This window comes from Rattus norvegicus, chromosome 16 (assembly GCF_036323735.1).
Source record: "Rattus norvegicus strain BN/NHsdMcwi chromosome 16, GRCr8, whole genome shotgun sequence".
NCBI classification, from domain to species: domain Eukaryota; kingdom Metazoa; phylum Chordata; class Mammalia; order Rodentia; family Muridae; genus Rattus; species Rattus norvegicus.
The window spans coordinates 28390448-28414095 of NC_086034.1; the positions used below are offsets into that span (position 1 = coordinate 28390448).

General features: G+C 37.2%; 1 protein-coding gene across 10 annotated transcripts in view; it reads right to left on the reverse strand.

The window, feature by feature from the left end:
- Positions 1-23648, reverse strand: part of Marchf1 (membrane associated ring-CH-type finger 1) — an 858714-nt gene that overhangs the window by 368289 nt on the left and 466777 nt on the right. For 5 of the 10 annotated variants that reach the window (XM_017600176.3, XM_039094632.2, XM_008771134.4 and 2 more), the window contains one exon: positions 11252-11400. The exons of the other annotated variants lie outside the window; for them this stretch is intronic. In XM_017600176.3, coding sequence (XP_017455665.2) covers positions 11252-11362 — 111 coding nt within the window. In that variant the 5' untranslated portion in view covers positions 11363-11400. The remainder of the gene's footprint in view (positions 1-11251; positions 11401-23648) is intronic. 10 annotated transcript variants of the gene reach the window in all.

The following is a 23648-nucleotide window of genomic DNA, read 5'->3' on the forward strand; positions in this document are numbered from 1 at the left end:
AGAAAATGAGCTGGCCAGGAGGATGAGCCACTGGGGCACAGGTGGGCAGAAAGTTGGAAACAAGTCTGGTGGAAGTTAGCAAGGAATAAATCCTGAGTTTTGCTGAAGCAACTAGCCATACGAAGATGTGGAGAAACAAAGCTTTTGAAACCTGTTATAGCTCTGCCTCGTGATGTCCTGACCGAGATATGATACGAAGTAACTGTAGAGAGGAAGAGATACCATCATGGCGGGGAAGGCACAGTGGCAGGCATGACTCCTAGTTGTGTCCACAGATGAATCAAGCTGTTTTCCAATGTTTTGAAAGACGAGGAAACAGAGAAAAAGACAGGCAGCCATTCAGATGACTCTCTTCTTTACTGCCTTATGCTCAGATTGGGTACCCATTCCTATGGGATGATGTAACATACATCCAAGGTGGGCCTTCCTTCCTAAATTAATTATTTTCCAAAAGCACCCATACATACACTCAAAAATATATCTCTGGTAGCCCCTAAATCCCATCAAGCTGACAACAGTATGCAATCACTATGGTATCTGATATAGTTCTATTAATGCATAAATGCTCTTCCTGGCTAGCACCTTCATGTAGAGAACTAACATCATCTCCATATGTCTAAAATCTTGTTAACCCCTCTGCATTTATATCTATTATCATTTATTTAGTTTCATTGATCAAAAGGGTAGAACTAGGTATCAATATTGGATTTAGTTGATTATAGTCAATTGGGTCAGATCTAATTGCTGACTGTTAGGAATAAAAGGAATATATTTAGACATATTTGCTAACTGTTAATGTCAACCACTTTAATCTCCTAGATTTGCAGATGACTATTTGTAATGAAACATAACATCTGCTCCATCTCATCTTACAAATTTCAGTAAAATGACTAGATGTTTTTCCTCATCTTTGCATAGTCAAAGCTGTGCTTGACTATCTTGGCTGTCTTAAGATTTCATTAAATTTTGTTTTTTTTCTGATATTATTTTAAACACTTGATGAATTCTATGCAACTACTTAGGTTAATGTGAATACATAAACTGGAGTAACTACAAAAGTCAGGCAAGGGAAAAGAGACGATGGTTGGAGTGAGGAGGCAGATAAGCAACAGAGAGGAATGTAGGGTGCAGTATTCTTAATGAGAGAATGGAACTGGAGAGGATTCTCATTAAGAAGCAGGCTGGGAGAAAATACAGACGAACAGAGGAGTAAGAATGTCTGAAAAATGGGCTGGGGATTTAGCTCAGTGGTAGAACCCGAAGCCCCGGGTTCGGTCCCCAGCTCCGAAAAAAAGAACCAAAAAAAAAAAAAAAAGAATGTCTGAGAAATCATGAACTTATATAATTAACTTCTACCTTAAAAACCTCCATAATCTACCTAAATCTGTTTGCAAATATATATATATATATACATATATATATATATATATAGTTTAAATGAAAATTTACCACCTGATCTCATAATGCTTACTCCAAAAGCTCAAAACTACCTAACTAAACCCTTACCACCAGGCATGAAAAGCCCTATGATCATAATTCTTGGTCAGGATTGTCCAAGAAACCTTCAAAACATATAGGATATTGCTTTTTCCCTCAAAGGTGGGAGGTGAGTCTTTATTGCTAACACATTGCACACTTCAGCGTCAGGCCCTAAAGGTTCCTTATCAGGAACTGATATGAAAAAGTCCTCTCTGAAGTCAAGGTTTACATAGTACCAGAAGGTACCATGTACTCTTCTAAAAGAGACAAAGAGCTAATAGTACTTGATGCCCAGCACTCAAGGATAACCCTAAGGGTGCAGTAGTGACAAGCATATCGGTAGCTCTCCAAATGGATGTAAGTCACAATCAACAAGAGGAAAATCGTACCTGAGATGGGAAACAGCCAGCTACCCGGGGTAAAGAAGTATTGGATCTTGGAGGAGCCCACAAAACCACCACTTTGGGAACATACAGGTAACATTGTATAGACTACATGGGATGTATTTAGAAATATATATGGCTACACACACACACACACACACACACACACACACACACACACACACAGAGAGAGTACAATCTTAACTATACTTTAAATATTTGTTCTTTTACCACCGGATAAGTCTTAGTAGTCCTACTTCTCATATAAAAAATTACTCTTGGGGCAAATAGAACCCATTACATAAAACCATAACCAACCAAAGGCAGAGTTGTAGAGCCCAGTCCCAACTGATACATTTATAGTACAACCTATGTAAGTAGGTTAACAGTCATTTACATGTGGGTGTATTATATAAGAGGTTGTTTGTGTCTCACACAAGAGGTGAGTCTGTCTACTGATAATGTCAAAAACTAGACCCTTCATATGTAGCTAAGATGACTGAGCTGGACAAGGACAGCAATAGACAGAACCTCACACAAACAGCTGTTGTTAACTAAGGAATGCTGAGAGTACGAGAAATAGTCTTCCTCAGAGTCTATCACACTTATTGGTTATCCAATACCAAATGGTCATCTCTGTAAAGATACAGACAGGTAACACTATATATATTAAGCAGTTTGTATTTAGAGACTATATCACACACACAGACACACACACACACACACAGACACACACACACACAGACATACACACACACAGACACACACACACAGACACACACACACACTGCAACCCTAAACTACACTGTAAATATTTGTCATTACAGAAGAGGGTATATTATACAAGGCACTATTTGTGTCTTACACAAGAGATGAGTCTGTGTATATTAATAAAGTCAGCAACAAGGCTGGTAAAATCTCAGAAGAGTGTGTGTGTGTGTGTGTGTGTGTGTGTGTGTGTGTGTGTGTGTGTGTGTAAAATAACAGTCAATGTAAAAAGAGACCATGAATGTAAGAGATTAGATGTAGAAAAAGGACAGGAGTATTGGTATAATTTCCTTTGAACAGGAGCAATTCTGGGTTAAAAATTTGGCAATGAGTGAGTGGCCCCATTCCCCAACCTGGGGCCTTGCTAACCTCTGCATGTGGTCTCTGCAGGTTCTTAGTCCCCTTTGTTGGGCATTGCAGCTAATCTCACCCCCATTGGGTCTTGGGAGCCTCTTGCTTTCCTGGCATCTGGGACTTTAGGGTGCTTACCTCACTTCCCCATTGCTACACACCTCTGTTCAAATTCCTGACCCTCTGTACATCATCCCCTCCCATACCTGATTGTGCTCCCCCCATTTTTCTCTTCCCCTCCCCTCTTCCCTCCAAGTCCCTCTCACCTAAAGGAAACATAGGGACAAAGTGTGCAGCAGAGACTGAAGGAAAGGCCATTCAGAGACTGCCCCACCTGGGGATCCATCCCATATACGACACCAAACCCAGATACTACTTTGGATACCCAGAAGTGCTTGCTGATAGAAGCCTGATATAACTGTCTCCAAAGAAGCTCTGCCAGAGCCTGAGAGTTGAATGGTCACAGTCAACCATTGGGATGAACACGGGGACCTCAATGGAGGAGTTAGGAAAAGGAATGATGGAGCTGAAGGGGTTTGGAACCCCATAGGAAGAACAACAGTATCAACCAACAAGACCTCCAGCTACATATGTAGCACAGGATGGCCTTGTAGAGCATCAATGGGAGGAGAGGGTCCTATGAAGAGTTGATGACCCAGTAGAGGAATACCAGGGTAGTGAGTTGGGAGTAGGTGGGTGAGTGGGTGAGCACCTTCACAGAAGCAGGGGAAGGGGTGATGGCATAGAGGGTTTGCAGAGGGGAAACCAGGAAAGCTGCTTGATACGCAGCTGGAACCATGGGTCTCTCCATGTGTACACCTCCATTGGTTGGTGGTTTAGTCCTGGGATCTCGGGGGCAAGGGGAGGGTGTCTTGTTGGTTGACATTGTTGTTCTTCCTATGGAACTGCAAACCCCTTCAGTCCTTCTTTGAAACTCCCAATATCATAAAATCTTGGTCCTTGTGATTTGGAGAGAGAATTATATAAATCTTTACATAACAATATCTCAATTTCAGTACCCGTTTAGACAGTTAACTACTTTGAAGATTTTAAACTTAAGAAACAATATGTATTGTTTTTAAATGAGTGACATTTAAAACTCATGTTTATATATTTTTCCTATTTTTGAGACTGGATCTCAATATCTATTTCAAACTTGCAATTGTGTCTTAATTTCCTAAGTACTGGCATTATGGATATAAGTCACTACTTCTGTCTCTCCTTAAGAGCATTTTTCTAATCTTTCCTGTTTTTTAGTGTTTTCCAGAAAACTTCATATCTCCAAACTCTATAATGGTTTGATTGAAAATTATTCTATTCTGTGATGGTAAGACAGTAATAAGCACTAGCAAAAAACATCCTAATACTTTTATATTTCAATATATTCCAAATTTGTGACACATAGGACAGCAATCACTTTGGATGCTTGTACCCTAGTACTGAATCATGGCTTCTAGTCAGCATATGACAACCAGGCTCAACTGAGGTCATCCAACATGTATCATGTTGCTAAATTATGGTGGTCACCAAGTAGGTATATTAAGCACAATTTCCCTTAACATTTTAAATTTAAGATTGGTTTATAGGGCAAAAATTGCCCCACAGTTTGTCAGAAGCTATCTGACAATAGTAGACTAGAAAATGTGGTCTGACATGATGAGAGTGTTTGGAAGCAGGAGGTCACCTTTATTCTGGACTGACACCTTCTGTTCTTTCTAACGACAGTCTATTTATAACCTCAAAGAATAAACATTGATTAGAAAAGAGTCATTTTCTCTGGAGTCATTGCTGGCCATCTGAAGTGACAGTTTTTAATCTTCCTACATTGACTTCCATAGATTTTCTTTTTTCAATTTCAGTCCCCATAAAAGCATTCACCACCTTATTCCCGATTCCCTTGATCTTCACTCTTGTTTTTAAATTTAATATTAGAATTCTGAGTTGATTTGCTAAATTGCTTAAGGGTATAGTTGGTATAAGACATTTTTTGTTTGTGACAAATGAAATTGTGGCACAATAAAGTTAAAAGCGTTCTTCTTCCTGTCCACCATATGACAAATCTCCTCTTCTGACTTGCGGTGAATTTGATAAACACAATCTCCCAAGTCCCTCAAGGTTTTTATTCTTTTTGAGAAATTTTAAACACAATTAATATGCTCTGAATTTTAAGAGCAGGTAATCTGAATGCTTCACAGTTGCTTCTTGCAAGGTGAAAAGAGAAAAACCTGCCTTTTGCAACCACACACCAGTTATTGAGAATGCAAGGAGGAAAATGGCTACAAAATTAACCCTATTCATATGTCAATCAGTACAGAGAGAGGATTAATCTAATGGACACATATAGTGTTAAAAGAAATATCCATCTTATCTTTATGCCACACTGTAATGATTTATTTTCTCATTGCTGTTTTCTTCTTATTGTGTGAATGCGTCATACATTTGTATAATAACTTTCAGTATTTATTCTTCTCTCTCATCCCCTCCTTATTCCACTGAAGCATCTCCTTCCAGCAAGTTCCTCTTATGCTTTCCTGTCTTCTCGTTTAATGTGATCTTTGAGTTCAATTAGAATTTCTGGCCTCGGCATAAGCTTGAACAGGGTGTGACATTTATTGAAGCAAGGGCAACCTAGCATTGGCTACACTACTGACGAAAAATGATATACTCTCCATGAACAAACATGAACTTTCAATAGTCCCTCAAGGAGACCTTGTAGTCTTCTTTTGAAGCCAAGTATTTATAAATTAAATGTGGGATGATATCACAGGTGAGGCAGATACAAGATAGAAGGAGGCCTGTCATTGGATGAGAAGGAAGGATGGGCGGGAGAAAAGTTTGAAGGAAGAAGAGGTGACTGGAACAAAGAGAGAGACTGGGGAGAAGGAGAGAGGCAGGAGGCTGATGGAGGTTGATGTAAAGATTCTGCTCTGTGTATTTACAGGTTGTTATCAATGTTCCTAAGGGATGGATGGTACCGGGCTTTGTATGTTTAACTGGGCAATTATATCTCACCAATTGGATCTAAGATTATTGTGTTGCACGTTCTTTTATGTGATGGTTTGAGTGTAAGAAAGTGTGTGGCGGCAGGAGACACTGGGCCGCTGAAGAGTTGGGATGTGTTTCTGCCAAGATATCTAGCATATTTCTTGGGACACTGTGGTGCAGACTAGCAAGGTAAAAGACACCTATACTTTTTTAAAATTTTTTTATAATTTTACAACAACAATTAAATAATGTCTACAAGCTTCCTGCAACTTGAAAAAAACATGATGGAATGCTTTCTAGGTTTAGAAATCAAGTTTTGTTAGGAGTTCAATTCTATCTGTTATATTTAGATCACTTAGGTAGAAAGATTCATAAATTCATAGTTGTTTCAGTTTCCCTATCATAAAATAATAACACTGATCATATCTACCCTATCTCAGTTTTGTGAATATTAAAAACTAGAACACGTGTAAAAAGCTTAGAAAAGTTTCAGGGATATAATAACCAACCATTATCAATACAATCTTTATGTGACGGATAATTTTCACAAAAAGTCCCAAATACTCTGTATGATAGAAGAGAATAACAAAATCTTAGTTATACATAATAGAAAGATCAAAAAGTCCACTTCCCAAGGAAGAAATACATTTATGATATACACTGATGAAATAATTTGACCTTCCCTTGCTAGTTCACGTGGGAAGGCTATGCCTGCAAACTTACTCTTAAATCCAATTGTTCATGACATCAAGTTCTAGACAAAATCAGGATATCAAGATAGAAGCAATGTGCATCATTTTCATACTTATTTATACAACTTCATCATCAACCACTAATACTCTGATCCTTCTTCAGGAAATGCAAAAGCTATACTTTCAACATGGTGACAGCATAGCATGCAAGGGATATAAAAGCCTGATGTATTCGTGGTAGTGGTGGTGGTGGTGGTAGAGATAGGTAAAATCACCTACACCAGACTGAGTCACGAGTAGAAGTGAACATTATGAAGATAAGGATTTGGATTTTAAGAGTTTATTGAATGAAGTTCCATCCTTACTTGTCCATGTGGACTACTAAATAAATACCTCGCAGTTCTAAACCCATTGTAAAATGTACCTCAAGATACTAGGGCAGGAAAACTTCCGATGGCCTTTGTCTTTATCACTACCATTTCCGGAAGAGTCTCTATTGCTAGTGCTAGTGGTATCTAGAACGTGAGGTGAGAAACAACTCCTGACTTCATGCCTATCTCATTTCTATCGGTGTCACTGATCATTGCTTGAATCAGCAAAAGGAGGGAGGTCCAGTTTCTGAGATTTTTGTCACATTGCCTGAACAATCATTATTGAGTCAGTATAGCCCTTTCCTGTATTAATATACAAGGGCAGAGAGGGCGTCACCTTCAAATATCTTGGTACTAGATCTGTAAGACCCTTCTCTTATCCTTCTCAAAAGGACCTGACCTCCCAACCTAGAGAGGTTTGGAAAGACAGAGCTGAGGGTATCTCTTTATTTGCTGGTTCCGCTCTTGCTCCCTCCATTTTCATCTTCCACATGAGTGAATTCTACTTCTTATAGTTGCCAACTTTATATGTGCCTGATGTTCTCAGCATTTTAATATCAGATTCAATAACTTTTGTATTATTTTCAGGTAAAATTGCTGGTGTGATTTTTGTTTTTCTAACTAGGCTGCAGCCTTTATTCTACCCAGTTACCTCTATTAGTGACCAAACCCATGCTCCATAACACACACCCGAAGCTTGATGGCTCGTCAATAGGTGATAAAGACACTGATCTCAAAGGGAAAACCCAACTAATTGCATGGCGTTTTCACAAAAACTTCTGGTGACGCCATGACCAAAAAGCAGGATGTAGAGGAGATAGTTTATTTAGCTTGCATTCACACATCCCTGTTCATCATCAAAGGGAGTCAGGACAGGAACTCAAACAAGGCTAGAGCCTGGAGGCGAAGCTGATGGAGAAGCCATGGAGACCTGCTGCTTACTGACTGCTCCTCCTGACTTTCTCAGCCTTTTCTTTTCTTTTCTTTTTTTAAATTTTATTGTCTAGAACCTAGAACCACCAGCCCAGGGATAGTACCACTCACAAGGGGCTGGGCCCTCCTCCATCAATCACTAATTAGGAAAATGGTTAACAGGTTTCCCTAAAATCCAGTCTTACAGAATATTTTCTTAATTCAGGTTTCTTCCTTTCAATGACTTCATGTTTCAAGTTGACGTAAAAGCATCCAGCAGAGCAGGGAATGTATCTCAGCCGTCTAATACATATTGATTGGAAAGTAAAACCTTATGATACATGATAATTATCACTGACTACATGTTGCAACAGAACTATCAGCTCAGGAGTTAACTGGCCAGGATGAGGAAGATATGCATACAGATGAAGAGAATTCAGAAGACTCCCAAACTTAAGAAAAATAAAAAACGTTACTTTTCTCAAACCTCATATGGTTGGCTGCTACATTGACTGAATTAAACAGCACAACACTCAATAACTCGAACAATAAAGGCATAATAAAGATTTCAAATACAGTAAGTCAAAGCAAATATGGATTGATTGACAGCCCAGAGCCCAGTAAAGTTTCTGGCTAAATAAAGCATTTCTGGACAATGACTGTATTAAGGTTTAATCCTTCCATCTATTTTTCAAGACACTTCAATATAAATGAAACAAGGAAGAAGAGGAGAAGGACATTTAAGAATAAACTTTTCTAGGAATAGAGACTACTGAGAAGCAAACATCAAAACTCTAATATGATTTCGGCGAATGGTAGAAGAAAAAAGGCTTGATTCCAGAAATATAAAACTTAAAATACTTAATAGTACTCTTGATCTCTTTGAAATGGAAAAGCACTCTAGTCTTACATATTGGTTATGAAATGTAGTGACCTGTAAAGTGCAAATAATTTGGTCACAGTCAGCATTGTCCTAATCAAATAAGGAGGACAATGAATGATCAAAGACAATTAACTTTAAGTGTGTACTGATAATCAAAGAATCCTGAGCTATTTTTCTAGACAGTAGCCTTCTCCCCCTGTGACAGAATGGAATACACCATGAGTATTTGTTCACCAGAGAAATGGTCTATGGCAGAGATGAACTGAGTGCCCAGTAACTCCATCTCCTTTTCTAGTGACATGAGGGGACACGTCACCTTCTGTCACAGTTTAATTGTGTCTGACATTAAGGTCCATACATTCAAAGCTGCTCCACAGTAGCTACCCTGCACGGTAGTTCAGTCTTCTCATTTTGATGAGTGACCAAGTAGGCTCTGCATTGTAAGGCAGCATCCAAGACAGGCGGAGCCTCTCCATTCAATTGCTTCTTTGACAGTTTACATACAATGAGAACAACCCAAGATATGCCATGCTCCAAGAGTAAGAAAAACATTTTATTTCTATATATTACCAAAGTGATTTGAGGGTTAAATGTTATAGTGCTTAGAGGTAATTGCCTGATATAATATATCTTTAACTCCTGGGCTTTATTAGCAATTGAGTATATTTTTCCTTGACTGGGAGATCCAGACACTTGTAACGCTCTTCTTGCTTACCAGCTGTAGAAGTCAATTAACATATTTGAACTATCACATCTCTCTATGAAATAAAGCCACTAGGACACAAGGAGAATACTATGACAAGAATTTGCTCAAGATACTCTGTGAGTTTGACTCATGAGTCTCCAAAGAAGACGTTAAATACTCAAAACCACTTCAATGAAAATACAAAAAAAGTAATTTTTCATTCAGAATTTTTTATACTCTGAAACAAGACAAAATCTATCTTTGTATATAAAGATTGTATGTAGTGTGACTAGTTGGTCTCAGCCTGTGATGTGAATTTGGTCCAAACACATCATATGCATGTATAAAATTCTAAAACAGTAAAAATGATTAAAAACATGAAAGTGAGAAGAGAGGTTGGTGATAGTTTCACAGGGTTGATTTCATAGGACTCTAAGTGTCTTATCTCTTCACAACCTCAGCCTGCAGCAAAATATGTGAAAGAGAATGGAAACACCAGTCGGACATACTTGTTATACTTGCTCTACTTGAGATGGTTTTTCTGGGCAACATTCACTAATAATTATTCAGGGTCACCATTTCTATGTCAGTGCTGTTATCTGAATGTTTGAATTCTCTCTAAATCTCTCTAAGCCCAGAATAACAGAACCAGGACAAAGAGCCTTGGGTTGATAGACCATGAAGATAGTGCTCCATTTGGTCATGGTCCTCATTGGGATCAGCCAATGGGATCGGCACTCCACTGGTAAGGCCTGAGAGCTTGCTTGTATCTTCCACCATAGGAGGCACCTTTTATCATTTTTATAAACCAAAAAATGAGCCTTTGTCAAATCTAAATATGGCAGCACTTTTCGGTCTTCAAAAACTTTAAAAGTGGGAGAAATAGGCTTCTTTTGCTTATAACTTACAAGTTTCTGACATTTTTCTCACACCTCAAAAAGACTAAGCTAGTAAAATATTTTATAATTCCAAATAATACCAAAATAAAAAGGAATGTGTCTAAAAAAATTGTTCTATGTAGTTAACTAACAAGATAGTCTAATAAAAGAACTACTAATCTTACAAAATGGTAAACTAATCAATTATGCACGTGCAACTAATGGTTTAAATAAAATCAGATAGAAAATTTTCTTCTTTAAATTAAAATGAGAACACTATGGCTAAATTCTAAGCAAAGAATATTTAAAACTCCCATTTAAAAATGAATTAGCTTGTTCTTCTCGCTGAAAACTCCTGGTTAGGGAAAAGCAGGCATTTAGACTTAGAGCCCAAACAAACTTTTATGAAGTACATTATTGATTCAGTCCTCAAACAGTTCTGACAGAAAATTATCATTATTGAGATATTTTAAGAAAATATCCAACACAGAGTCTGGTTCCATTCTTTGCTCACATGTGCCTAATTTATATTTAATGTATATATCTTCCTCCAATAATTCCATTACATGGAAAGAACTCAACAACTCTTTCTCTCAGGTCACTACCATGACCACAGTGAGCAAGACTAAGACACACAAAAATAATAAGCTGCTTAATTTGATTAAGTTTGACATATGAGATGTCTTTGATTTATATAAATGACAAGATAATTTTGGGAATTAAAGTGAATCTATTAGAAGAAAACACAGTAAAGGTAAAGGCTACTGTAAACGAGAATGCTCACTTAGCAAACCTATGTCCCTCATTGTCTAAGCAACCCATCTATGTGCAAGCTACTTTGAGGTAAAATGACTTTCCACTCACCAGCGTGGAGGTTTGGGAGGCATCCGCCACATCCCCTGAAGTCTCTGGTGTCCGTGTGGCGTTTGGGATTCTGTGAGGGTTGCGGGCTATCGCTTCACACCAGCCCAGCATTGTTTCCTTCCTCTTTTCCCCTTTCAATTCCTGAAATTCTGAAAATAATTTACATTCCCTGAAACACATCATTTCTCATAGTTATGGTCTGGAAAATACATATAATTGAAATGTTTTAATCCCCAAATTTGAATGAAATACTAATGGAGAGGTTTTACTTTAACTAGAAATCATGGAGAAGAAATAAGGATTACCAATTATTAATAATCTTGTCCCAGAGCCACTGCATAGTGTAAAAAGTGCATCTTTTCAAAGCATACATTGTTAACATACAAAAAGAGTTTCCTACACCAGATTCTAGGAGGCTTTTTCCTTTCTTTCTAGTGTTGATTAAAAACAATTCTTAACCTGGGAGCTGAAAACAGACTCAGATCCTGAGGATAACCATATACAATCACGCGAGACTTGACAATAGGAATGCATTTTAAACAGTGAATGAGACAACTTCATTGTAAATGTTGTTTTGTAAGAAAGAAAGAAAGAAAGAAAGAAAGAAAGAAAGAAAGAAAGAAAGAAAGAGAGGAAGAAAGAGAGGAAGAAAGGAAGAAAGAGGAAGAAAGAAAGACAGACAGAGACAGACAGACAGAGATAGACAGAGACAGACTGACAGACAGAAAAAAGGAAGGAAGGAAGAAAGACAGACAGACACTAACAATTCCTTATGCTACATCACAAATTGTACATAATTATGTGTTGTGTATTTATATGAGTGGTAGTATAATAGATTTGTTGTTGATAGCATTACCATATTATTATATATCCATATATGTTATATATGGTAATGCTATATATATGCATATATGGAATATGCTACATATGATATTACGATATCAATATTGTCACTAGGCAATAGGGAGGGCCCAACCATATCAGCTCATTTGACTTCTTATAAAACCACATACACACACACACACACACACACACTCTCTCTCTCTCTCTCACACACACACACACATATGCACACTTATACATATATTATATTATTTTATAATACATTATTAACCAAAACATCGTTGTGATCTATATGGCATATGCCAATAACAAATAAAATTTGCACAGGTTTCAGTTAAACATCTTACAGAAGCAGAATACATGGAGCAAAGACCAATGACAGACCAATCATCATCTTAGTGGCGTCATTATATTTCTTTTTTTTAAAAAAGATTTGTTTATTTATTATATATACAGTGTTTTGCCTGCATGTATGCCTATGGGTGAGAAGAGGGCATCAGATCCCATTACAGATGGTTGTGAGCCACCATTTGGTTGCTGGGAATTGAACTCAGAACCTCTGGAAGGACAGTTAATGCTCTTAACCTCTGAGCCATCCCTCCAGCCCCATTATATTTGTTTTAAAGGTCTAATAAGAGAAGGGAAATTGAAGTTAAAACATATTAAACTTAGCAGCTGATTTTTATCAAAAGCTTGATCTATTAAAAACAATAATCCTATAATAAATTCCTGTTTTCTTGTGACTAGAAATGCACTCAAACTCTTCCTAGTTTTCTAGAGTTCTCTGAAAATTGGATGGAATTTTGTGTCTTGAAAAGTCATATGGGCAAGGATTTTGAACATAATGGAGAAACATTGTTTCCCTTGTAAAGTTTTACAACCTACTTTTCCAGGCCACTACCCTCAGTAATTAGAAATAGTTTACTGCGGGTCTTTAGTTAAATGCATTGCACTGTCAATTAAATATCAAAAATAATGTGGAGTAATTATTTTTCACAGCATCCAAAGCAATTAGCAATCTGGTGGTTTATAACATTTCAGGATTCAACACAGCACATTTCAGAGCTCCCAGAAAGGAACACAAAGAAAGGTTAGGTGTGGAGGGATGAGTTATTACTTTTGTGGCAAAATACTCAACTAAATGGATTCAAAACAACATAAACAGGAATGTAATAAATTGTTTCCTAAAATTAGGTTGAAGGTATGCAATGAAATAGCACTGATAATGGAGACTGTGGTCTAATGCGAGTGAGTCATTTGTGGCACAGGAAGGGAAGGCTGAGGGAGACTGGATGGAAATGGTTTGACTGAGAGCGCACCATTGATTCTGTCTGTTTTGAGCACACCGCTTGAGATTTTGAAAGAAACTGATTCACTTAATAAGAAATATGTGCACCCAACAGTTTGCTCTCTTTAGAGTGAATATTTCCACATTTTCAGTACATTCTGCCCCAGGCAATCTTCGGTCCTTAGTTGCATTTCTTGAAGTGTGCTAAGTGTCAATGAAATGAGTATCGTTTTTTCAAAAATAGAATGAAATGAAATCTGTGGCCAGTTTAATCAGCAATGAACAAATGTTTCACTGATTTGCTATTTGTTAAAAAAAATCAAATTTCTCACTTTTAATGCTTTACATTTTTTATTTTTAAGATTTTAAAATAAGTGCATGAGTTAATAACATTTTAGTACTCATGATGAAATATAGAATTCTTACCTAATGAATAGTATAATAGTGTGAGCCATAAAGTTCTGGTACCATTTGTTTCTTTTGTGGAGTGTTTGTAAGGATACCTGAGTTCTTATTTTATCCCCAGAGGGTGATAACTTAATTGGAAAACATAATTTGTTGTGTTTTCCACTGTAGTTGTTACAACGCCCTATTCAGTCCACCTTTATTGTCAAATATTATCAACCTTCTGCTCATACTGTAGATACTGGAGGAGGTCAAGAATAGTTCATAAGAAGACTACATTCATCTTTTATTTGAGTTGGATTTTCCCAAAATCTATTCTAAAGAATTTTAAAGTCAGACTTTTCCAGTTTCTAGTTTGTAGGATTTTCTTAAGGTCACCATCCATTCGTACTAAACTTTCAGGTCTTACCTGAAATTGGCTTATAAAAATTGAATTTTCTGACCCACTATCAACAGGCATGACAAAAGCTGTTTATAATTTGGCTATATCTGCCAAAACACATAATGCAGCAAAGAGTCAATTATATTCTCTTTTTCTGCTACAGTAAGTAACAGTCATCCTAATTTCAGGATGATTAGGATAAAAAAAAATTAAAAAAGCAGACGTATATACTTTTTGTACACAATGTGTTAATAATCAATTTAATTGTCATGGGTTCTGTACTGAGCTGCGCAAGCAGAAAAGGCAATATGACAGATGACAGGCGACTGGAAAGCTTACAGCTTAAGTTTGACAGAATCATTCAAAACAAATGCTAAATCTGTGCAATGGCGGAGGACAGGAAGGCTGTGGCTGTAGGAAAATCTTAATAAGGAAGAACGCACATGACGAGAAAGGGGCCTATGGTGGTTAAGAGTGAAGGCCTTACTTGGCATCAATGGGAGGAGAGGCCCCTGGTCCTGAGAAAGCTCCATGGCCCAGGATAGGGGAATGCTGAGGTGGTGAGGTGGGAGTGGGTGGGTGAGGGAGCACCCTCACAGAAGCAGGCATGGGAGGGTGGGATAGAAGGTTTACAGAGGGGATATGGCTGTGAAAGGGGATAACATTGGAAATGTAAATAAATAAAAAACCAATTAAAAAAGAAAAGGGCACAAAAACAAACCAAAAAAGAATGCTGCACCTGTATTCCTATATGACAGAAACTAGGCGTTAACTCATGGTGAGATTGCTGTCTACCTCAGAATGAAAGCATGGCCTTATGGGGGAATTTCATCTCTCTAGGACCTTAAGAGAAGCACATCAATATTGAAGTAAATAATGAAGGGAGAAGAAGCAGTCTTTGAGGGTGAGGAACTGTTACAAATTCACACAACAAAATGATCTTTACTGCTATTTTAAAATGTTCAAGTATTACATCACAGTTAAAACAATTTTCTTTTTTTCATTCTTTTTTTTAAAGATTCATTTAGTTATTATGTGTAAGTGCACTGCAGCTGTCTTCAGACACACCAGAAGAGAGCATCAGATCCCATTACAGATGGTCATGAGCCACCATGTGGTTGCTGGGATTTGAACTTGGGACTTCTGGAAGAGCAGTCAGTGCTCTTAACCACTGAGCCATCTCTTCAACATTGATATTAATGTAGAGATTCTAGAACTATCATGGGTGAATTGAGAGCGTTGACAGGTAAGCGATCCATGGTGAGCGCCTGTGGTCCCCGGTTCCTCGTGTGCAGCTCTGGAGCACACAGCAAGTCCCAAGGTCTAAGAATGGACTGCAAGTCAGGAGAGGAGGCAAATTATCCACATTTATAATTAACCCCAAAGCACTTTAAACTGTAAGCATCATTACTGATATATATCAGAATGGGGAAGTGATCATTAAGCTTTCGTGTTAATTACGATTTACCCATTGAACCAAGGTAATATGAGGAGCAGTAGTGAACAACATATATAATGATTGCAGGAAATTGGGATTTAACTAAGTTTAATTTTTAATATGCCACTTCAAGCAGATATTTAATTTAATAAATGAGAGAATAACGCATTCTCGGTGGATTAAATTGACAACAAATTAAAATTGAGAAAAAAATAGACAAGGCAATTGGGTGTATCTTATAGAGAATAATTTATTTTTAATTTACAAAACATTTACTGAGCACTTTCTCTCTGCAGACTGTTCTTAGAACCATGATATAGAAATAGAAGATAACTGGGTTTAGCATAAGGAGCTGAATATACAAGTGTACGGCCCTCATAAGCCAGCATGATAAAAGACACCTGAGGAGAACATGGAATAATATGCCAATTTTAAAGAAGGACATTTAAAGTAGTATTAGTGTAAGGGAAGGTAGACCTGAGGAGATCCTTTAAAGAAACAAGATGAGTCTTGATTTCATGGAAACTAAAATAATCATTATTCTAAAATCTTCTGGAAATCAGTCTGGATTCAACTCTGGATGGCACCATGCATGCTGGAGTCCATTCAAATGCCATTGTGTGACAACATTGCTGTTTGAATTAAATACTGTGTGTGTGGTGGACCTGTTCAACCTGGACTATAGCCTAGCCTCCCCTCACTTTATCCCAGTCTAATGCAGTTTAAACATAAAAGCAGAATCTTGTTTCATTGGGAAAACAGAGTTGCCTGAAGCTATTTACGTCTCATCTTATCAGTTATTTTCTTCCTTAAATTTGCCCATTTTGTCTTCTTTGCATTAAAGTACAGTTGTGGCTTATGTAAGTCTTTTACCTGTTTTCACTACATAACTGTAATGGAGAGTGCCCCTTATCCTTGAATTTGAGAATTGGACATGGGTCTTGTCTAAGAATTTGAAGAATTTTTTTTCAATTTAAGTTTTATGATATTTGATTCCATAGTTTAGATAATGTGCTCTCAAGAACTATTTCTTTGTTTGGTGAGATGACTGAGTTGCTAAATGCACAAGCCTGACACCTGAGTTCAGTCACTGGAATTCACAGCAAAAGTAGAAAATTGACTACCTAAAGTCTCCATTTTGTCTTCCATATATGCCTGTGTTCTATCTCTCCCACATAACCACAAAATTATTTAAAAAAAGTTTTAAAAGATCAAGAATTACTATCAATTATTGGGTATGACCTCCTCTCTCCCAAATGATAACATTTGATTTCTACAGTAAAAGAAATAGCTTTTGACTGGAAGGCATCAACAGTTAGCAACATAGTGTCTTTTCTCAGTGGATTGTCCAAGTCTGAGAATTCATTCTTAATCCTTGGAACTATTTGAAGAGTTGCTCTCTGGATAGGAAATAATAGCACAGCGCTTTAACTCACGCCAGCTGTTTCACTGAGAGAGACTGTGGACACAAAAACGGAAACTTCAAGAGAAATGGAAAAAAGAACAGTGGCCAAATGTAGAGAAAAATTGTATCATAGAAAATGAAAACTCAGTGGCCACATCTACAACCAAGGCACAGAGAACATTGCAGGAGAGAGGGGAAGAAAGACCTAGAAGGATGCTAATGGCTTATTTCACCCGGAAATGACACGGAAGCTATACCCATGATATCTGGGTATAGCTCGACAATATGGATGCCTAAACAGGACCCAAACTATGATAACACCAATAATTATGTTATTCTAGAAGTGGCTCTTACCCCTACATAAAGAAGTACAAGCAAGCACTTCTGATAGAGGAAGAATTAGTTGTCCCCAGGAATGAGTCACCTAATCCATTATCCAATATATGTGGTCAGCCCTGAAATCATATACATACAAGCAACATGGATTATCTTAGCAGGCTGTATATTTATGCATTTACACATATATGTAACAATAACAAAGAAAAAGAGGCCATGGGAATGACAAAGGGAAGTGGGAAAGTAAGTTCATTATATTTTAATTTGGAAATATGAAAAATACACTTAATAAAAAAAGAGAACAAATGGAGAAGAAAAATAACAACGCAGAACTGAAGACTTAGAGTTCTTACTTTGTCAGATCTTTCCAATTTGTTTTTGATCCTTTACCAACTGAGCTTTATGTATTAAAAACAAAACAAAACAAAACACTCTAAAGGTAAAGCTTAAGGCTTACACTTTTAAAAATAAAATTTATTTCAAAATAGATCATAGAAGTAAATGTTGAAGCAAGACTATCAAATTTATATAAGAAAACAGAAAAAAACTGAGGATAGCTCTGTGTGGCTCTGTATTGCCTGGAACATTGAAGCCATGATATCTGAAAGCAAAAAGAGTTGATAAGTTTGAGTTTATTTTTTAAAGATTTATTTTTATTTATAGGAAAACTCTGTAGTTGTCTTCAGACACACCAGAAGAGGGCATTGGATCCATTGCAGATGGTTGTGAGCCACCATGTGGTTGCTGGGAATAGAACTCAAGACCTCTGGAAGAGCAGTCAGTGCTCTTAATCTCCTAGTCATCTCTCCAGCCCCATGTTTGAGTTTATTAAAATTATAAATATCTGCTTTATGAAATACTTGTGAAATAATAAAAAGACAAGCTAAAGACTGGGTGAATAATTTTGTAAATTGTATTTGAAATCTAGACTAGCACTTTAAAATATACGGACCATTATTAAACCTTAACAATGAGAAAAGCGTTTTAAAGAAGCAAGTGACATAAACAGATATCAACAAAGAACCCATGACATACCTGTGAGTTAAGCTGCAACCAGATACCAGTGTGTACTAAGCAAGACTGCCAGTCCTTTAAATTGTTTATTCTGGTGCTAACACTGAATGTAAAGCAACAGGGATACCTTTTCACTTTAAAAATGTGTGGCTAGAAGCGGTGCACCTCATGTCTGAGGAGGTCGGAAGCATTTTCCTTCTAAAATCTGGGGTCTGGGAAGGAACTCAGGCTATCAGGACTGATGCCATGTGCCTGGACCTGGTGAACCATTTCACAGACTCCCTAAGTAGAGGTTCGTATGCGGGCAAAAGTCCACATATTTCAAACTCTCTTACAAAGATCAATGTAGTTACACATATAATCCAGTCACTGACTTCATTACTGTTTATACAAGTGATTTGAAATTTATGTTACACAAGAGTCTGCATACTTATATTGCCAGAGATGACCATACACAAATATCATCACCAAAGTCAGAAGCAGTGACAGCATCCATCAGTAGGCGAATGAATGAACAATTGGCGGTAGACTCACATAACAATACAATGTCCCTAAATAGCCATTAAGAGGCGCATATGCATATCAAATGCAGATTGCTTTGTTAAAGAGCCCAGAACCTGTTTGTATTCAATACAGTGCCTCGATGCAATCAGTGATCAGGCACTGAAACTTTTCTGGATGATACTGTGACATTGGATGGTATATGCTACATGTGAAAATTTCTAGAATTTCACAGCTCAAAGTTGTAACCTTCATGTACGCATACTAACACATTGAGGAAGGTGGCGATCCTAGGGGAAAAGGCAGGCTAAAAAGCAGGAGCTGGTAATATTTTAAGTGTACAGAAAAAGGCTCGTTAAAAAAGGTGGGAGAAAATTATCCTACTTAAGCAGATTTAGAAATGAGCTGAGCGGGTAAGTTTAAAGGAAAAGGATATTATACATGAATAGTGTCCCAGTTCACACAGTTCTTCCTTGTGGAGATGTGGGTCAGTGACATTAATACAATTTTAAGTATATAGTAGAACTGAATATTTAAGTAAATATTTAATAATATGAACCATGCTTTCTAGTGTTGGAGAGGCAGGTTACAGATCCTTAATCGAAGCAGAAAAGGCATACACAGCGTAGTAATAAAAGATGTGCCCTAAAAACTGCACTATAAGATTACCTTTAGCTCATTCGTATCACAAATACATTTGATTTTACATTAAGTTATTTATGAATATACATATAAACATAGGTTAGTATATACACATATTATCTTTTGTCTTTTTGTTAGTTGACAAATCAGAGATGTAATATGACTTTGTAATAAAAGGACATGAGGCTCCTTAGATCAGTATTTGGTTGATTTCTCAGAGCAGGTGGGCAAGAGGAACACAAGATGAACCTGGAAAAACTCCCAGTGTTTGAAGATAAGGATGAGTTGAAAATAAAATGACACAGTTATACATCATTTTGAATCTAAGAGGATAGGACAATAAAGCAAAAATTGCTGCTGCTGGCCAAAGCAGGGCATGTGAGCAGAGTGGATCAAATTCATATTGTAACTCATAGTCAGAGAAACCTACCCAGTCCAGCTACACAATAAAGGGCAATCAAGGGAAGGTAATAAGCAAACACTTTTTGCAGAATTATGAACAATTTTTGTAGAAAATCCATTTTAAAGGCCAGAAGAGAACATGACATTTCACGTCACTGCGTACTGCGCCTAGCAACTTGCTTATAGAATGAGAAATATCAGATGATATAAAGGCGAAAAAGACTAGGTTGGTAAAACATACCGTCCCCTCACCTAGGGGAGCAAGAATAGGAAGCTGAGTTACAGTGTGCTGACGTCATCCATCCCCCAACTCTAGCTCCAACCTAGTTATTAGACAAATAAATAAGAAATCTTAAGATAGGACATGTCTGTAAGGCACTGACCAGTAATTCTCAAATAGTTAGGTTCATTGACAAAAGGTCTAATAAATCTATAAAAGTTAAGTGGAGTTTCAGGAAATATCACCAAATGCGATGTATCCTGATGGGATATTATTATAACAAGATATTGGGAATAATAGAAGATTCATGAATCCAGTATGAATTCAGTGACAACATGCAAATATTCATTTAGTCAGTATAAGAGAGCTACAATACTAAAATAAAAAATAAGAAAGGGAAGATGAATGAGAATGTTTTATATTCAATTTGCAGTTATTTTCTATAGTGTTCAACTGTTCTAAAATAAAACAGTACTTTAATTATGAAACTCAGAGTCTAGGGATACATTTTTACTTAAGCAAACTAGTTAAATTAGTTAAATACATGAAGGAGCCATTAGAGGGATGCGAGTGTTCATCAAAAGGCAAATAATGATTTAATAACTTTAATAAATTGTTCAAAAATATGATTGAGACATTTATTGAGGGAAAAGGTAATAGACAAAGTTGGAAATTTTGAATAAAAATGTTTTTGGTCTTCTGGAGAGAAATAAATAATCCCAGAAGTCTGCCAGAAGAGTTTGTATATATCTAGATTCAAGATGTGTCAAATTGATATTTTATTCAAACTTTGCAAAAACCCTTTACTTTTCTATGGAGAATAAACCACTTTTCACTCTTGCCTTTCTAAAAAAAATGCAGGTGTTTGGTGAAGCATAGAAAGTTATAGAATTTAAATACAGTACTTTTGAAAGATACTCTTGCTGCATGCATGAAATACATGCCCTTCCATGATATTCTATTTGACAGGGGCATGAAACTATGAATGTGGAAAAAGGCATATAAAATATAGGCAATTGATTTTTTTTAAGTCTTTCCTTAGAAACACACTGGAAGATCCTGGAATAAAATAAGAGTATCCATTTTTCCTTTGTGAAACACTTTTTTTTATGTTAAAGTCATTTATCAAGACTGTAATATTAAATGTATTTTATACAGATTTATTAAGGCACATAGTGCTGCACAGAAGTTCTAATGGTAGTAAATTTGATCTTAGGGTTTTATGTTTTGCATTTTTAAAATAACTGGAGTGTCGAGATTTTTGTATAAATCTTTATAATTACACAGTTTACCAATCATGGGTAACTTGGAAAATCCCAAGGTGCTTCAGTTTCCTTTTTCTGAGAGTGATAAAACATTGTGAACAAAAGTAACTTGAGGGTGAAAAGGGTTTCCATGGCTTCTACTTTAGGTCGCAGGCCATCATGGAGGCAAGAACTCAACGGAACTGAAACAGATGACATGGAGGAAGATATTTGCTGGCCCCTTCCAGGTTCACATTTACCTAGCTTCGCTGTACAGCCTAAGACTGAAGACCACCTGCCCATGCTACAGAGCTGCCCACCATGGGGACATCTTCTTACATTAATTAACAAGTCAATCTCCCACAGGCATTTCCGTAAGTCACACTGACCTGCTGGGCCAGCCTTCTCATGATACTAAGCTTCATCCTTTTGACCATTAAAGTGAAATAGGACACTGATGAAGATGGTTTCTTCCTTTTTTGTTTTTTTCTGATTAATTAATTTATTTTCCACTTTACACCCTGATCACAGTCCCCTTCTTCCAAGTTCCCCGTCACACATCCCCTACCCCATTTTCTCATTCACTTTTCCTCTGGGAAGGGGGAGCCTCCTTGGGTACCAGCCCACACTGGCAATCAAGTCACTGGTTCCTTCTTGACTATTGTGTTTGTGTCTCTCAATGACCATGGGGCATTTATGAAAGGCAACAAATGGGACTGACAATTTTCCATCAAGTATTTTACACATCTTTCATTAGTCCAGTTGAAAGGTGACTTCCATGGGACTGAACTGTTGTAGAAATGTGAGGTCGATGTAGACAACACCTTCAAATGTCAGCAATGGCAAGTAATCAGCTGCTTGAATATCTAGCTATACTTTGAGACCTTTTAAGTCACACCAGTGACGTTCTCCTCTGATGACTTGTGAGATAATTCAAACCATCATATATTGATTTCTCTGATTTACTCAGGGTAAGAAAATAAGTCCCTCAATGTCTTCCACTCTTGATATTATTTTTTGAAATTTCTACTGAATTTCTCTGTTGAAAAAATTTAGATGAATTTTTAAGTTATCATATAAAGGCCAGGCCGGCATTACAGTGTTCTCATACTTTGCGTCTTTGCACTGTATTCTAATTTGGTCCCTTCTCTGCTTCCCTCATCTGTTCAGCCTGCTCCCTTTCGCTTGTCCCTCTTTCTTTTTTCTCCAAGCACTCCCTCTTGCCTCATTAATGTTCACATCACTTCTGTTCCATTGTCCTTTCCCCTGTAAGACTGGTTCCTCAACTTCCTGTCTTTTCTATTTTCCTCTTCTCCCTTTTTCTCCCTTTTCTCTCTCCCTCCCTCCCTCCCTCCCTCTCTCTCTCTCTCTCTCTCTCTCTCTCTCTCTCTCTCTCTCTCTCTCTCCCCCTTCTCTATTTTCCATTTATCTCTTACACACAGACACATGCACGCACACATATACATACACACACAATTAAAACTCTTTATGTCTCATGAGCTTATTATCATCTCCAGTTGAATTTATTTTCTTAAAAACATCTAATTTTCATTTTTCCTTAAAAATAAATAAAATTCCATAGTATATGTGAACCAGGACTCCTTTATTAACTCATGAGTTGATGAACATCTAAGCAGTTTGCATGACCTGCCCTTGTGAACAATGGAGCCATTAATATGAGTATACAAATATCTCCATGGCATGTTGTTTGCGCATTCTTCAAGTATATACCCACTAATGGCATACCTGGCTCTTATTGGTGTGGACATTATATCTGAATAATGGCTAGGATATTTACTTCCAAGATAATTCGGGATTTTTGTCCCCTAGTGCTCTTTTTCCATTCCAGAAGTGGCTTTATACTAATTTCTAAATATTGACAAAGATCTTGGTCACTAACTACATTCAAAACTTTGACCAGAGTGATGAGAATTTTATTACTGTTCAGTGACTTCCTGTTTTTTTATTTTTTCAGACAAAAGCTGATCCTCTGGCAAGTCACTTTCTAGTCTTTTCTCCTGAATTCATGTCCCTGATCTCTAGTCTTGTCGTGAGTACTGGGCTATTCCATCAATAGCTCTGTACCTGGCCTCTCACTCTGCCCTCTGTGTCTGAACAAACTACCTTGCTTGTCTCACCTCCTGTGTCCAGTAGGAATGGCACAATCTTTGTCCCAGTCCACTTCCTTCTGCTCTGAATACTCTAAGAAAACCCAGGGAATATCTTCAAATGCATATCTCAGTCCCCAGTACCAAAAGATGACATGACTTTTGTCTG